Source organism: Pteropus vampyrus, unplaced genomic scaffold, assembly GCF_000151845.1.
Source record: "Pteropus vampyrus isolate Shadow unplaced genomic scaffold, Pvam_2.0 Scaffold99, whole genome shotgun sequence".
Taxonomy (NCBI): Eukaryota; Metazoa; Chordata; class Mammalia; order Chiroptera; family Pteropodidae; genus Pteropus; species Pteropus vampyrus.
The window spans coordinates 2805439-2822563 of record NW_011888880.1 but is presented as its reverse complement, the minus strand read 5'-3'; the positions used below and the strand labels follow the sequence as shown (position 1 = coordinate 2822563).

General features: G+C 42.9%; 1 protein-coding gene across 4 annotated transcripts in view; it reads right to left on the bottom strand.

Moving 5' to 3' along the window:
* Positions 1 to 17100, bottom strand: part of LOC105295095 (hydroxyacid-oxoacid transhydrogenase, mitochondrial) — a 22126-nt gene extending 5026 nt beyond the window's left edge. Inside the window, exons 1-10 of one of the 4 annotated variants that reach the window (XR_002781425.1) lie at positions 16632 to 16685; positions 16299 to 16453; positions 15953 to 16149; positions 14396 to 14473; positions 13054 to 13159; positions 9861 to 10013; positions 7939 to 8037; positions 5303 to 5381; positions 5035 to 5097; positions 2368 to 2525 (exon numbers count right to left, since the gene is read on the bottom strand). Coding sequence is in view for 2 of the 4 variants with exons in the window: in XM_023533274.1 (XP_023389042.1) it covers positions 2368 to 2525; positions 5035 to 5131; positions 5303 to 5381; positions 7939 to 8037; positions 9861 to 10013; positions 13054 to 13159; positions 14396 to 14473; positions 15953 to 16149; positions 16299 to 16453; positions 16632 to 16685 (1176 nt within the window). In the remaining 2 variants the exon portion in view is untranslated. Of the gene's footprint in view, positions 1 to 2367; positions 2526 to 5034; positions 5132 to 5302; positions 5382 to 7938; positions 8038 to 9860; positions 10014 to 13053; positions 13160 to 14395; positions 14474 to 15952; positions 16150 to 16298; positions 16454 to 16631 lie in introns of all 4 variants that reach the window. The other 3 variants (XM_023533274.1, XR_002781426.1, XM_023533275.1) reach the window with 3 other exon arrangements.
* Between the last annotated feature and the right edge of the window lie 25 nt (positions 17101 to 17125).

The following is a 17125-nucleotide window of genomic DNA, read 5'->3' as shown; positions in this document are numbered from 1 at the left end:
CAAAAGATTCTATTTACCTTGCATCTTTTGTGAAATGAAGAAATTAGTTTAGTCTAATTAAGGTTTTGCTATCTGTATTTCCCAGTATGACATGTGCACTGAGGCATTCAGAATGATAGCTAATTAACTTGCTATTTTAGTGGATGGTCTCAAATGTCAATCTGAAATAGCTTCTGAAAGTGAAAGTCTGAGCCCAGTAGAATTAAAACAGTAAACACTTGCCAAGGTGTCCTGATGGCTGGAAGATCCTTTGCCACCAGCAATTAAGTGGCTAAGAACATCATACAGGTTCATTTGAAAATCATGGATACCATTCCTAGAGGTCGACACACACATATTCCTGAATACTTTCCTGGGCCATAAACAAGCAGAACTTTTCAGAGGACCCCCACCCCCACCCCTTGCAGAAGACATTGTTTCTGGGACCATGCTGTAACAGCCAGGACAGGCTTTTGTGGCTCCTTGTTACTGGTTGAGTCCTAGTAAATCTCAGGGAACTTCTCAAGAAGTTGCCACCATTCAGCCATTAAGCTCACCTGGACAGAAAATTTAGAAGGACCGGACTGCAGGTAGTGTGCATTTAACATATTTACTAGCCTGTGCCAGGTGTAATAGAGAATGGATGAGCGTAACAGATAGCTTCCTGCCCTCATGCAACTCACAATCTAGCACGTTTGAATAAAGTAACAGCGATGGTCATATTTTTTGGCTACTTTGTCCCCTGGACTGTGGGTTAGAACTAAGGGTTTGCAAGTTAGTCAAGGGGCTCTGCTAAACTTTGAACCTCCTCTTTTTCTCATTCATTTGTATTTAGAAGCAACTGAGTCCACTGGGCCTGAGTCTAAATCAGGGAAACTGATGGCCCACGGGCCATGCTTGGTCTGTACATTGGGAAATAAGGGAATTCACCACCAACATTGAGACTGCTGATTTTTAATTCTCCCAATACTGGGACCTGAATTTCTGCTTGGAAATGATAAATTGTAGCTGAAAAGAGGCTTACCCAATGAGATGGGTCATGTGATTTCTAGTTCACAAAAGTCCCCACCACTCCCTATTGCCTTAAATTATTTTGTTCATTGCTGTTACCTGCATGGCTCCTGTGGACATATGAGTCTGTAAACCTAATCCATATAAATATTATCTTATGTGAGCTGAGGTCTTCAATATTCTAAAAACTTTCTAAGTGGGGAAGAAGCTTGCGTAACTGGAGTGGGGAGAGGGAAAAGCACTGCTACTTGTGGGAAGCAGGATACTGTGTGAGCAGATATTCCAGCTGTTCACTCTGTTCCAGTGTCAGGGGAAGATCCACGAATACCTCTGGGCAGACACACTTGACCTTCACCTCCTCGCAGTGTGTAAGTGGTCCTCGCCTTTCTCGTTTTAGACAGGAGGACTAAGTGGGCACCCTGGGCCTGGTGAGCATGGTGTGGTCATGACTCTGAATCTCTATTTTATAGTGAACTGCAATGGATATGCTCTTGGCCTATGGGGGTTTGATGCTATAGCGCCATTGAAGCGAGGTCCAATGGGGGATAAACTGTCTTTATGAGAACTCTGGGAGGGCAAACTTGACATCTACTATGATTCTACCAAATAAAGGATAACAGCTCAGTTTAAACTCTTTACGACATTTAAATCAACAAAATAAGATTCAAAGTGGCACAGATATGTATACATGTATATGTATATGTATAAAATATACAACCTCCCAAATACTTTAAAAAATGATTTTGTCACAGTGATTGTAGTTAATAATACTATACTGTATATTTGAAAGTTGCTAGGAGAGCAGACCTTAAAAGTTTCCAACACAAGCAAAATGATTTTGTAACTATGTATAATGATGAAAACTAGACTTACTGTGGTGATCATTTCACAATATGTATGAATATGGAATCATTATGTTATACACATGAAACTAATGTAATGTCAATTATATCTACATAAAAAAGTAATTTTGTAATAGTCTTAATTTAAAGGTCCTGTCTACTCTTTACAATAGTAGGAATTTGTAACTCTTTAGAGTGGAAAATAATATTAGTGGCCCTTCTGGAATATCTTTGCATAGTTTTATAGGGATTCTCAAAAGAGCAGAAATGGAGAAAAGAGAGATTTTTCCATACCTTGAGATAAATGTGGTTGTTTTGGCCTAGAATTTTCATGAAGGCTCCTTTCAGTTACATCACAAAAGTTTCACAGTGTTATGGAAGAATATAACTGTGAGCAAGCCTTGGCCCCTTCTCCGGAAGCGGAGAGCTGCTTCCGGTACAGACGGGGGGGACCCCTGGGTTTTCATCATGTCAGCATGTCTCGCCCACCGTTTTGTGCTTCCAGCAGGGAGCGAGGATGCACTGCATCTCTTACCTGGGGCAGTGTTCCTTTCACTAATGCGGGGATGTCGGCCTTGGAGTAACCAATGGCAGCTAGGCCATCATCAACATCCAGATCGAATAAGAATTTCCGGAGCGTGTCGGCCAAAACAGGCCCAGCATCTGCGGCCCTGGCAGTGCGGGTGTCAGCTCCTAGAAGACACAAAGCACAGGCTGTAGGCAGGGAGGAGGAGGCTGGTCCTGGGAGCAGCTCAGTCACAAGAGAGCTGATATATAACCTACTGCTGGCTCTCTGACACTGAGGACAAGGACACCACTATGCCTCCACGTGGAGGCCAGCCCCGTGGTCAGCCCCACAGAAGATGGATGGGCCAGGCCAGTGTGGAGAAGTCGGCTGGGGCAGCTAACCTGGCTCTCACATTTCTGATGGGCTGCTCGCCCCTTGTGGGGTGGGAAGAAGAGGAACAGAGCCAAGACAAGGGGCACAGGAAGGAGACCAAGAAAGAAGGCTGGTGTTTGGATGAGCAAGGAAGAAGGCTCGTAGCAGAAAACACGGCGTAAGTAACTCTGAAGGCTTGGAATTTGCTGACATCTAGAGGTACACATGGTCATCGTCTTTTCTCACAGCAACATCTCAGGAAAGGAAGACAAACTCTTTGCAAAAGCACCTTGTGAGATATGGATATATAAGTACAAAAACTCCAACATTAACTACTGAAAAGGAGGAAAGTGACAAAAATGAGTTGTGTGTGGCCCGGAGAGGCCTGTCTATAGCCATAACCAAGAACTAAGAACATGAAGACTCTCAGAAAACGATATGCAATATGTAGATAATCATCCTTCTGATGGAGGGGAGGAAGGAAGCCAAAGGTTGGAGATACGTGAGGGTAGGACTTGGATATCATTAGTACATAAAATCATGGAGGCACAATCTAGAAGGGCCAGGGGGTTCTGCCCTCAGTCAAGGTGGCAGTGAAAGCTACTGGACAACGGGAACTGATCTGAACCCCTTGGCACTCCTGCCCCCCATGTATTCTGGTTGAACGCCTTCACTGTCAGGAAGTGAAGCACTTTATGAATGGAATGTAGCATTAGTTACTACCCCAAATGCCTCATGCTGCTGTCTGAGCCCACTTTCCCTGCGTTGTTCAAAAAGGAGACTGGAATATGGTTCACCTCCACACCAAAGCGTACTATTAAATCAGTTTTAACCTTTCTCTTCTAGGACAGTGAGAACTGTTTTAGTAATCCAGGAAAAGGTGTAAATAGGACCAGATACAGGGCTAGTTGGGAGAGCAGCTGGTTGGAAGGTAAACTTTGCCTGACAAGGCCAGTCTATATTACACAGCGGCAGCTAAAATATGGAGTGGGTGAAGTGGTGACATAGGACATGAGGTTTATGAGATTTTTATTTTCCTGGGATTACTGCCATAGAACACACCATCAAAACCTCTGGGTTTTTCTATGCAGTGTTTTAGGGAAAAAAAGAGGGTAGGAGAGAATACATTAGAATACAGCTAAGAAAATCTAAGATTACATAAGAAATCAAAATATTTAGTGGATAACTACAGAATAATATTAAACAAATTTCCTATATTGTCTAACGAAGGGGATCCCTTTCTCAGTAATTTCGTTGGTGATCTGGAACGTTAGCTCTAAATTCTCTACGGTTTTACCATTAACCATGCATCTAGCCTGCTACTGTTTGGGCTCCTGCCTATTTACGTCGTTTGCATATTTACAAAGGCATCTGAGCTCCAACAGATGGCTGAACAACATCCCCAGACCCCAAGGTAGAAGGGACACAAGATCCTTGGTAAAGTTGGCGTCGCATGCTAGAAAAACCAAGCCCCCAGCACTGCTTCTCCGCCCTGGGCCTCTGTCACGAGCAATCCCAGCACAGCGCCTGGAACTCGGGGAGGGCGCCAACGAGCTCGCCGGGGTGTGGGAGAGAAGCGAGGGATGAAGCAGCCCTGCGGAAGGATGTCTGTGGTCGCTCCCAGCTTTTTGGAAGTACTTCTCTCTCAACGGCTGGTGCTAGAAGAGCATAATGACGTTTTCTTTTTAGCCTTTCCCTTCCCACCCTACACAAGCAGGGGAAGGAGATATTTAGAAAGTTCATCAAAGACTCAAGTTTACTTAAGGGAGTTCTTATCTTAGAAAAATACTGAAATTTTATTCAACACCAAAGCTATCCTGAAGATAACTTTACTTGTTGTAAGATTCAAAAGGCACTGCTGGAATCTTATTGTAGATATTATTTATTCTGCAGAGCAGCAAACAAATTCTTTCTTGGGGGTCTTTCTACAGTTTCTACTTGTTTAGAGTCTCTATAATTGAGCATTTACTTTCTGATTTAGATTCATTTTATTACCTGTTAAACACAGCGAAAGCCATTTATATCACTGATAGGATATAGAGTTTCACTTTCCTCGGGGATGAAAATGGTAAACATGTAATTAATGACTCCACACTGAACATAAGAAATATTTAGTTCCATTTCATTGTTAATAGACTATTGGAAACATAAAATTACAGAATTTCAGTACTAATAGACACTTCGGGCAGGTCACTGACATTTGATTAATAAAATATCTCAAAGCAATCTTTTTTAGCATTATCCTTTATGGTTTACCTTCCGAAGCAACCCTAGAAAATGCTTACACATGTGGCTCACAGATTTACAAATAATGGTCTGTACCCAGTATCTCTGCCATCTCCAGATGCCGCTCAGGAAACATCTGTGCCGTGAAAGTGAACACTGCTGGGGAGGTGAGCACAACAGAAAGGCCGTGAGGCTGCAGAGAAACAGAACATGGGGACCGATGGGGCAAAGCTGGTCTTCGACTTGCACGTTCCAGATAGTTAATTAGTTTACCCAGTACTCCAAGCACGCAAGAATTGACAAATACATTTATGGCGACTACAAGGAATATAAGATTTAATTGAAGAACTTATTATGATTTTACCACCAGTGGGTGATCCACATTATAATCCTTTGCTTTATATGTCTTCACTAAGCCTGAAATTGGGTAAGACATTCCATGGCTAGAAAAGAAAAAAAGTCTTTATGTTGACATGCAGATATCAGAAATTCGAATTAACAATACAAAGATATCCTTATCGGAGAGCCCTTCGCAGTCTCTTGATAATCCTGTTATTTCACAAAGTTCCATATTTTGTTTTAATATAAAGATATATTATTATGCATTCAACATTTGGTGTTATTCATAACAAAATCTCTGAAATGTTCAAATTCAAACGCTCATAGAATTGTAAGATATTAAAATGTGTTGATGCAGAAGTTACTCCCCAAACACATTGGTTAATCTTACTATCTTGAAGAAATTGAGAATTCACTTTAAAGTTTCTTCGATAAGCTTCAGGGTATGTGTTTTCTATCTTGCTCTGCAATGCTCTGGCAGCACGCTCCTGCATAAGCCGATGAGGAGATAGATGTCTATGGGAGTTTTACGAGCCAGGATGTGCTGTTAGATATGCAAGCCTGACCTGCCAGTGATCTGTCCCCCCAATAACTGACATATCCTTTGAATGTTACATGCTAATGGAGTTGAGTCATACACGATTATTCTAACCTGAAAGTCTTTTAAGAAAAGGCACCATGGTTTTTATTTGTGGGGAATTTCCTTTTTTTTTTTTTTTAATGGAAAAACTCTTCATATCCTCTTGAATTTTTACTGAACAAATAGATAGTATTATAATTTAATAGATGATTCAAAAGAATCACATTGTGAGAAATTACTATAGTTACAATTAATATATTGAAAATGAAATGTTTTATGATAGTAAAATGGTCTGTAAGTTTACTGATATGGGTTATTGAATGACTTTGTGCTTATTTATCAAAAGATTTACATTTCATAGAAAAATAAAATATTTTGGTGAACTGTATAATTATCTATTCCGAAAAAAGATCATCTTTCATGAAGCAGATCGGAAGCTATTGGTTCTCTAAGTTGGGTATTTTTGAATGTGTTTTACCTGTCTCAAGGCTCCAGAGTATTCAGAAAATTATTACTTAATGTGTGTTCATGACCTGACAAGGTACACATAGCTTTCAAAGGTTTCTGACAATCCAATATTTTAGTTTGATTTCTTTTAACAGTTGTATATGTTCTTTGTAAAAAATGAAAATAATCCATAATCCTATTTTCTTAAGATAACCATTACAGAATGTTTCCTTTTAGTCTTCTTATGTATATCTTTGATTTATGATCCTACCATGTATTCAGTTTTAAACGTTGCTTGTGTCATTATTTTTAGTAGCCTTATTTTATTCTTTGACTATTGCACTTTAGTTAACCATTTGAAAACTGTTAGAAATTTAGGTTGTTTCCAAAATTTTCGATTATAAATATCACTTAGGTGAATATCCTTATTAGGAAATTCGTTGATCGTATTGTGATTATATTTTGGGGCAACATTCCCAGAAATAACATTAGTGGGTCACAAGGGACAAATGTTTTTCAAGCTCTGGGGAGATTTTTAGAATGGTGGTGACAACCTATGCTCCTCTCAGCAGCAGAATTTGGAGGTGACCATTTCATTGTACTCTCCCTATAGCAAAGCCTATTCTTAATTCTCAGCGTTCACTGGTATTCATTTTTAAGGCAACATTCAAACAAAGTTCTGATCAAACAGATTAATTCTGGGCTATTGACAAAGATTCTGATCTCTGTCTATTTGTGAGAGATTAGGAGAAAAAAAAATATGCATTTGAGGTTTTAAAAATCCACAACACATGGTGAGGATGTGGCGAAATCAAAACCCTCGTCCATTGTTGGTGGGAATGTAAAATGGTGCAGCTGCTGTGAAAAACGGTCTGGACGTTCCTCAAAATTTAAACATAGAAACACTAGCAATTCCACTCCTAGGAGTGGAATTTTCAATTACATAATCAATAGAAATGAAAACATATATCCATAGAAAAACTTGTGTACAAATGTTCATAGCAACATTATTCATAATAGCCAAAAAGTGGAAATAACTCGAATGTCCACCAACTGATTAATGGATAAATAAAATGTGGTCTGTCCATACAATGGAATGTCATTTGGCGATAAAAAAGAATGAAGTACTGATACACGCCTGAGTGAAGCATGGAAACACTATGCTCAGTTAAAGAAGCTGGACACAAAAGACCACATCTTATATGATTTTATTTATATGAAATGTCCAGAATAAGCAAATCTATAGAAACAGAAAGTAGATCAGCAGTTGGTGGTATGGGAGGATTGGCGGTGACAACTAAGGAGTACAGAATTTCTTTTTTGGGTGATATAATGTTCTAAAATTGATTGTTGTTAAAAACCATGAATATGCTAAAAAACACTGAATTATACATTTTAAATGAGTGTATTATATAGTGTGTGAATTATATCTCAATAAAGCTTATTACCAAAAAAAAAAAAATCTATGACCTAATAAACTACATTTTAATTAAGAAAATATTCCAGGACTCTAAATTGTATTTCTTCTTTCTATAGCATATTTAAATCTTATCACCTGTCTTAAATTATAAACATGTTATAAAATTTCAAACCAATAGCTTAGATGAAGAAAGAAAAATCTCAAATTCACTCACCACAGATGAACACCAGCATTTCCAAAGCCAATGCCAGCAAAAGTACTTGCCAAGTGCATGTTGGACCGTGCTTCAAGATCATCAGGATTTCTGACAGCCCTGTGGGTGACATAAATACCTAACAATAACACATCAACATTGGCATAGCCGATCGAATAAAGAGCTGCCTTAGGGAAAGATCTGGAAAATAAGAAATGCTACTCAGTAGGAAGAAAAATTAGGCAAGTTGTTCAAACGACATCTTGTCTTCTAAAGGAAAACTGAAGATAAACATATTTCCTCATCAATGGTGTCAGCAGAGGCATAATAAATACACTGTCAGGTTGTTTGTATGATAAAAGTGCCCAGGGAAGCAAAGCACTGACCCTTGGATTGTGAGAGCTGCCGAGCAAAGTGCCCTGAGACTCATTCTTCTTCCTCATTTGTCAATGACCTTGAATGCAGCTGTGAATGGACTTAGAGTAAACACATACTCAGAATGCACTGGGCCCAGACTGGTTCACTGAAGTGAGTCCCTGTCGCCTGGGGCTACCTGCAGGATACACGCGGCCCGCCCAGCCATCTTTCTTTCTGTGACACTGCCTTAAATTGGACCCACTGGAGGATTCTTTTGTTATCTATGCAAACTGCACATATTACTTTAATATTTATTATTGTGGAAGTGGGTGTTATTATAGGACAAGCCTTTGCTTGTTCTATATGTCCCCAGTGCCACTTTGGAAAAACAAATTCTCAAAGGCCCCTTTCAGATGCAGTGTGGCCTCTCTGCACACACTGCTCTGAAACCCTGTCCTGGGAAGGAAGCCTAAGCCTGCCCAGTGAACCGCTGCTCACTTGCTTTTTCAGGATTTTGCCTGGAGTAAGTGTTCCTGTTATGAAATGGGTGCCATGGCCTTTCCCCCCTTTCCTCTGCAATGGTTAGGTGTTTGTGTCTCCTATCCAAAACTCAGCGTTCCATATTTCCTGAATAATATGATGAAACAGTAGGCAACAGAGCTTCAGCCTTTCCTCCGTCCATTTTAACCCCTCGCCTCCCACTTATGCTCTGCCAAGCCTTCTGTTCCTGTCAAACATGCTGGCTGACCGTTATCTGTATCTGCTTCTACTCAGTCAAATGCTGCCGTGCTCCCCGATGGTCCCTGTGAGCCTGTAACAGTTCTGTGTCCCTTCCCCCTGCTCTACTACAAAAGTGCCCTCTCCAGTGCAGCTTCCAGGTCAAGGCCAGAGGAGGCACCGTGCTCACATCTAGGCTCACTTGGGCCATGTTCCTTCCCTCCCTTGTGTATAAGTACAGAAGTGAGTCTGACTTTGCACATCTTCGTGTCTCAGGAATCAGCATTCATCTCCAAGTATATCTTTGCTCTCTCAGGAGCCTGTTATGGCTATGTCTTTCATAAATCTTTCATAACCTTTTAAGAAGCCTTTATATCTCTTGGGACAGGCAACTCCACACATTTAATTCTTAAGTTTAGCTCATGTGAGTGTGCTCACTGGGTCGGTTCCATGTGCCTTTGCACAGGGCCTGGATGGGCGCAGCCAGCATCCACCTCTGTGGTTCTCTTGTCTGTCCTTGGTAGCCAAATCTCAAAGGACGTCTCCCCTTCTCCCCTGCCCCTAGCTTTGGTTTTGGGGTTTTGATGATTAAACCTTCTACCTGCATCTTTCACAAATTAGGGATCCCTATTTTATCCTCTCACAGCCTTTGCCTCTTCAGATTGAAGGCTCCAACTTCCCTCTGTCCTCACATGGTTCCCTCCTCATCCCTTCCGCCCTTCCGGAAACCTCCTGGTGCTTCTCTGTGTCCGTTTGACTGACCTTTTGGTGAAGAGACTTGCTCAGGACATCTCAGGATCTGGCATACAACAGTTTATGTGAGGGTGGAATGTGGTTTTTCCTTCCGTTTCTGTCTCTGGGTGACATACCTCTTCAGATACTTAGCGACGATCCGCAGTGCCTGGACTGCCCAAATGTCGCTGACTGGGTTGCTGCCCTGGTAGGCTGGCCGAAAAATGGGATTTGAAGGGCAGGGGCTCCTCATATGGTAAGGAAGGGCAGAGTAAGACTCCAGGGCATGGCTAGCAAGAAATATTTAAAATACACAGATGGAAACATCGTCTTCCTCCTTCCCTCTATTCAGATTACAAACTGTCTTGAAAATGCACTCGCTCCATTGCAGATATGCTATGTAGCCCCGATAACACAGTCATTCCACTAGTCAGCCTCTTGCCCACAACAGTCATTGCTTGTTAGAGAAATAACGCGGTGACATTTACATCGAGAGCACGACAGTGTTTCTGACCCGTATGTGGAAGATTACATATAGCCCCTTTCTAGTGCAAATCAAGCTTTATGATGCTGAATTTTTAAACATTTAAGTCATGGAAAAAACATTTAAGTCATGAATCTAAAAAATGATTTCTTTATAAATTATATTTATCATTTTATACCGTGCACTGATCAAACACCATGTTAGCAGGGAGGGTATCATTACACCAGCCTCCTGTTGGGAGCTCGGTGAGGAGGCGAGAACACCAACCCTGAGGTCAGCTGCCCACGTGTAAACTCTGGCACCGGACCTTCCTGCTGTGGGCCTGGGGGGAGTCACTATCCTCCCTATGATTCTAAGACAGGAATAAGTACTAGTACGTCTTCATGGCACTACTGTGAAAATTGGGTTGACACATGTACTTAGTACATTGAACCAGCACATTATAAAACTTACCATTCACCATTATTATTAAATCTTGGCCTGAAAAAAAAGATTCTTTTTTTTTTTTTTTTTTTTACGTGCCCTAAATCCAGAGTTGGCTATTTCGAGACCCAAGCTTCAGAGTTTCTTCGACCTGCTGGCTTGCCACCAATTCTAGCTAATCAACTGCTGAAGATAAGACTGACCATCTAGATCAATGAGGCATTGGGAACACAATATAACACGAACTATTTTTTTTTCTTTGCATGAATTATAGTTTTCAGTCTTAGAATGGAGAATTTACTCTCTTCTATATTTGAGAAGCAGGTACTATCTTTTGAACAAAGCATTAGAATTTTTTTTTTTTTTTTTAATTAGCGGGTAGACAGAAACTATGGCTCTGTGGTTCTATAAAGAGAATATGTGGGTAATGCAAGAATGAGGTGTCCATGTGGGGAGGACAGGGTAGCAACGAGGCTAGTGAGGTACAGAGTCGAACCTCTGCCCTACACGCGTCTCGATTCTGGGCCCAAGAGCAGATCTGTCTCTCGGGCACAGACTCATTGAGCGGAGATCACAGAAACTATGTGACAAACCTGGAAGTCAGATTACTGATTTACAACGAGAAACATAACTGCTGAGGGGGAAAGACACTCGAGTCTTCTATCTGGCACCTTTTCTTCCTATTGGCAAGTCCCAGGGTGCTAATTTATGATCAGAAGGCCCATGGCACCCTAACAAGGGGAAGTGCCTCTAAGGCGACGTCCATGGGTGTGTCCATCTTCAGAACAGACTGCTGGGCCTCAGGGCAGACCCCTCAGGCCAGGTGTCCTCTCCCTTGGACAACACCTGGAAGGGCAACTACCTCCATTCTTTCTTCTGAGCCTGCTCCTCCCGACTGACAGTCAAGTCTTCGGACCTGTGAATCATTCACTTAAAGGTGAATTATCCCCCCACTTCCAAAACATCAGGGGAGAACTCATCGAAGGACTGACAACACTGACCAGGATGGAGTTGGACATAGTCTTCTCCAGTTTCTTGGCAGGCAGTGTAATGCAGTGAGTAAAGCAGACCATGAACTTGGGTAGACCTGGATGTGAATCCTAACTCTGCCGCCTCCTGCTTGTGTGAAATTCATTTAATGGGTCTTAATTGAGTACCTATGATGTGACAGTTGCTGTACTAAGGGGCAGGGATAGACAAGTGAGTAAGACAGTCCTGTCCTCACCAAGTTCACAGTACACTGAGGGACACAGGCACGTGAAGACAGGGGTGTCTCAGAAGCCACGTACAGGCCCCCCAGTGGGACAGAGCAAAGGACAGAGTGGTCAGTTCTACTGGAGGAGAGGAAAGGGGAGGGCTAGCAAAGGCTCTGTCAGGGAGAGACACTCCAGTGAGACTGAAAGATGAGTTATCCAAGCAGATAAAGAACTGAGCATTGGGGACATTCCAGGGCCAAGGAATGTGGCCTTCGGACAGCAGGCATGGAAAGCCAATGAAAGACTTAAAAGGTAGAGTGTGTGTGTGTGTGTGTGCGTGCGCGTGTGTGCGCGCACATGCACGTGCCCGTGTGTCTATGTACCGGTCATATTGCATTCCGAAAGCTTGGTGAGGCCAGTGTGGAGGACGGATGGAAGGAGTACGGGATGGATGCAGGGAGACCAGTGAGGAGACTACCACAGCTGTCGGGGCAAGAGCTGGGGCCGTCCTGAATCGAGGCGGGAGCAATGAGGCCTGAGGGAGCAAACGTCAGAGAGAGTCGGCAAGGCCAGAGAGGGGGTCTGCTGGCTGGTGTGGGCATCAGCGTCCTGCTGCTCACTAAGTGAAGGGACTCCGGAGGAGGAGCTGTGGGGAGTGTGTGTGAAGTGCCGTGGGACCTCTGTGAGGCTGCTGGGACGAATGGCCTAGAGCTCGGGAGCAAGGTCTGTGGCAGAAACACTGAAGCCCAGGGAGCATGCCTATGACTCTGGGCACATTACTCAACATCTCAAAGTGACTTCTCTTTTACGCCTGGCACAGAGCCGTGGCGAAGTGAGGGTGCGTGCAGAGCGCGGACAGGGCGAGCACGGTCCGGCTCAGGGACCGTCAGCTCCCGCCCGAGTCCCGGCCCTGGGCGGTCCCTGGCTAAGGTGGCTACAGAGGCACGCCCGCTCCGACGACTCCTTCGGCCACGTCCCTGTGGCCACAGCTGCGGCTGGGGCCGTCCGTCCTGAACAGCAGGTTTGTGGCTCACCCAGGGCGTCACCTACTCCCCCATCTTTACGGCCTCAATATTATTTTCATCTAGGAAAGGGGATGATCATAGCCCAAGCTGGGGTCCCCGTGGAGTACTAATCGATACATGCGTAGCAAGGACTTTCCGCCAGAAAAGAGTGTCCGCAGACCCAGCTGCGGAAAAGGCCACTGTGGGTGGCGCCGGCACCTACCAGAGCACGTCGAAGCCGCTGTTGGCGACCACCCGGCCGGGCATGTGCAGGGTGTGCCGCGGGTCCACCAGCCCCAGCGTGGGCTTCAGGGCTCGCGAAGCGATGCCTGCGACAGGGGTGGTCAGTAGAGGCTGTTTAGGTGGGGACTCCATTTAAAATGCGTTAAATAACTTTAGGATAGCGAGTCATCCTAAACAACAAAAAAATGTGAGACAGGGTTCCTTCTCATGTCGGGAAGTAGCAAGGAGCCGTGGAAAGAGATGTGGAGTCAGAAACTCGGGTTTTCCTGTGGAGCTGAAAGAAGCTCCTTCCGGAGCGCGGGAGCTGAGGGTGAGCAACTCTTCCCAGCCCCGGCAGGAGATTTACACCACAGAAACTGGCAAACGCTACAAATCAGGGCGTATTCACTTAATAAATTCCAGACTGCTGGCTTCCTAGCACACCACTGGGTTGGGTCCTTGCTCTGCCACTTACTGTGTGTCTTTGGGCAAGCCAGTTAGCCTCTCTGAGTTCTCGAGATCAAACTATCCCTCACAGAGGTGTTTTAAGGATCACATGAGATATCATTATGGAGAAGTCTTAAAGAACTGTAAGGCAGAATTTAAGTATTGGTAACTATTATTATCTTAACAATGTCAAAGGACAATGTAATTTAATTTTAAAAGAGACGTTACTATGGATGTGTGGTCGAATGTCAATTTATTCTGCTACAGAGGCCTGGAAGAAGGATGCTGAGCCAGATTCAGGGAGAGGGCCAGTTCCACCACCTTAGCTGAGAGTCAGAGAAGGTAGGATGAAAACGACAAAGAAGGTGGAAAGCAGAGTGTGGTTACTCCCGGCATGGGGCTGGAGGGAGCGACTGGGAAGGAGCAGGTGGGAAGTACCGGAGTGATGGGGCTATTTTGTATTTTGATTGGGGTAGTGGTTATATGGGTGGCTATATTTGTCAAAATCCACCAACCCAGGCTCTTAAAATGTATGCATTTTATTATATAATGTTATACCTGAATGAAACACTTAAAATATATAAAAAAAAGATGTCCAAGGAAGGGAATAATCATTTATTATTGACATACAGTCATTAATCTGGGCAGGAAAATGGCCAATCAAGATTCCTGGCATTTCAATACACGTTTTAGGTGATTCTCAAAAAAGAAGTTTATTAGACTGTTTCATATTTTTATATGTACTTGGAAAAAGCAATCAAATGTTTATGTGTGTATCCCCTCTCCTTAACTCCATAACTCCTTGATTGTTAAATATTAGGATTAAAGAAAAGGAGGTGGGAGTAAAAGGTAAGAGATAGAATTAAAAAAAAAAAGTTAATGGGCAAAGTTCTTACCAATTTTTACTTTCAACTGTTCATAGTCAAAAATGGCAATTCCAGTAGTTTCACTCCCAGTTCCTGAAGTAGTTGGGACTTGAACAAAATAATATTAATTTTAATAAAGCATATAAATAAAGCTCAGTGGAGATAATTAGCCTTAGGAAACGAGGAGCGAGGTTAGAGAGGGAAGCTGTGCTGCCCCCACTGCTTGTCTGATGTCTGTATCTCTACCAACATGCATGTGTGCTTCACGTGCATGCCTGTGTCTGCATTAACTTGTATACACAACCGTATGATGGCTGTGTCGGCATTAACATGCATGTTTAACACGTAGGGTGCCCGTGTCTGCATTGAATGCATGTATGTGTAACATGTATGTGCATTTTGATGTGTGTGTGTGACAGCTGGACCTGTGTTAACATGTGTGTATAATGTCCACGTCTGTGCTAACACACATGCAGTTTTAACGTGTATGCGTGATGTCTGTTTCTGTATGAACAGTGAGGAACTCTGGGAACCTCAGGCTCCTCCAGCGCCGGAGCTCAGGCAGCTGCAGTTGAGTATTCAAACAGAAGCTGCTCAGCATCTCCGGGAAGAAAACTCATATTTGCCTCTCTAAAAGACGTCTTTATTCCCTCTTGGCAGCAAGCATAGTAACGCTTTGCCTTTGCTGGGCTCATGGTTTTGTAGTTCTGTCAAGTTTCTAAACTTTGCTAATCACCCCTCCGTGTGATGCTGACACAGCTTCACCAGAGGGTTCCGTTTGCCAGACATCAATTATGCTGCTCCCTGCTGACTGCTGATTCACATCAAAGCAGCTCATCTGCCATCGACTCACTCCTGTCCCATCTCAAGGCCCATTCACAATGGGGGCGAAAGACAGGAGTGGGAGAAGAGAGAGGACAAGACTTTCAACTGATATTTTCCAGTTACTAGTTAGAGTATTTTAAGCATACAATTTTAAATAGTAATAAGCTAACAGCCAGAAAATGAGAGGGAAGAAAAGACAGAAAGATCTCAATGTCTGTGTCAAGCAGACAAGCTATTCTGGTCTGGATTTGCATGTCTGTGCCCCGGGCAGCCAAAGAGCAGATGTCGCCCACAGTAATGTGGCCATGCTGGCCACATGTCCCAGGGCAGAGACAAAGCCTCAGGTCAGTTGAAGAGCCATTATGTGGAAGAAAGGGTTGAGTCAACACCAGAAAAATAATAGCAAATGCTCCCCTTAAACTCCACAGTGGCTGGCAAAATGGGACAAAACAGAGAAGGTTTAGAGGACTAACCTGCGACAGAGGGATCACACTGATTTCTCACACACTGATTTCTTAGCTTTAATCTGCAGACTTTCCTACCACTAAACCAAATTGTCTCTATCTGTGCATAATGAAGATCAGAACTTAAACATAAATGAATTGCTACCTGTTTGGGTCTCCCAACAGAGTACTACACTGACATGAAGAAATCAGAAAGCTTTGGAAACACATGCCCTAAAAATCCTGGCTTGCATCTTTCCTAAGGCCTTCTGACAACTGCAAAATAAAACAAACAAACAAGCAAATAAACAGTGTTTACCTGCAATCAGAGGCTTAAGAGGCACAGACACGGGCTTTCCCTTCCCAATGGGGGCACTGACATAATCTAGGAAATCAGAGTGAAGGCTGGACGCATACAGGTTAGCAGCTTTACAGGTGTCCATGGTGGAGCCACCACCCACAGCAACATACGCATCAAAAGCTCCCTTTCTGGCAAACTCAATAGCTTCCAGGAAGCTTGGAGAAGGGAACAGAAAAACAATTATGTCATATTTTTCAGAAGTAAATTGCCATGACATTAAGAGAGGCCTGGGACAAGTTTTAAGCAAACAGCGATACATACTAGCTTCCATTTAAAGTAAACAATAATAATAATAAAAAAATACCTTCTATCAGTTGGTTCTACTCTCACATTATCATAAACCTTGAAGTTGATGCCATTCGTCACTAGAGAATCCATAACTATTTGTACGGGAGGGAGCTGGGAAAGGTTCTTGTCTGTCATTAAACAAACATTTTTAGCACCCATGTTCTGTAGGTCCTACAATAACAAAAATAATTTATAAGTTAAGTTCGATGGCACTAGAAATGTAATAAACACTTCTGGCAACCTTAACATTGAACATTTTTAAAAACGAAGAACTCAGCTGTTGTCAAGTTGTACTTTTTAAAAAGATATGTAACCTCTACAGTAGCCTCTAGACATCTTAAATACTTGCCATTCCCACTTCCTTCGTAACCCCTGCTCCGTATCTAATATTTGAAACAGCCATCTGAAAAATAAAAAAGATTTAGGTAATGGGTGTATTAGAGATTTGATCATTTCATTTCTAAAAGCCTGAAATAGTTCTTCCTTGTCTCGAGAATAAAGTATATATTCTGCAGCATGGCCTCCCAGGTCACCCGCATCAGGCCTCAGACTCATCGTACTTCTTTAAGCAAACCATGCCTCTAGTCACATTGGAATTGCATACCTTTTCCCACACACTTCATAACCTCTCAGTGGTTCCCTCAGCTTGAAATGCCTGCCTTCCCTTAGCTGCCTTCACAGCTAAGTTACCTCTCAAATTTCGTCTTATTTTCCACTTTAAATGTCGCTGACTCTTGTATTTTTCACCCCTTCATTCGCTCAGCTAACCATTCATCATCCAACCATTCATCTATCCAACTATCCTGGCATGCATGTATCCATCCATCCATCCATCCATCCATC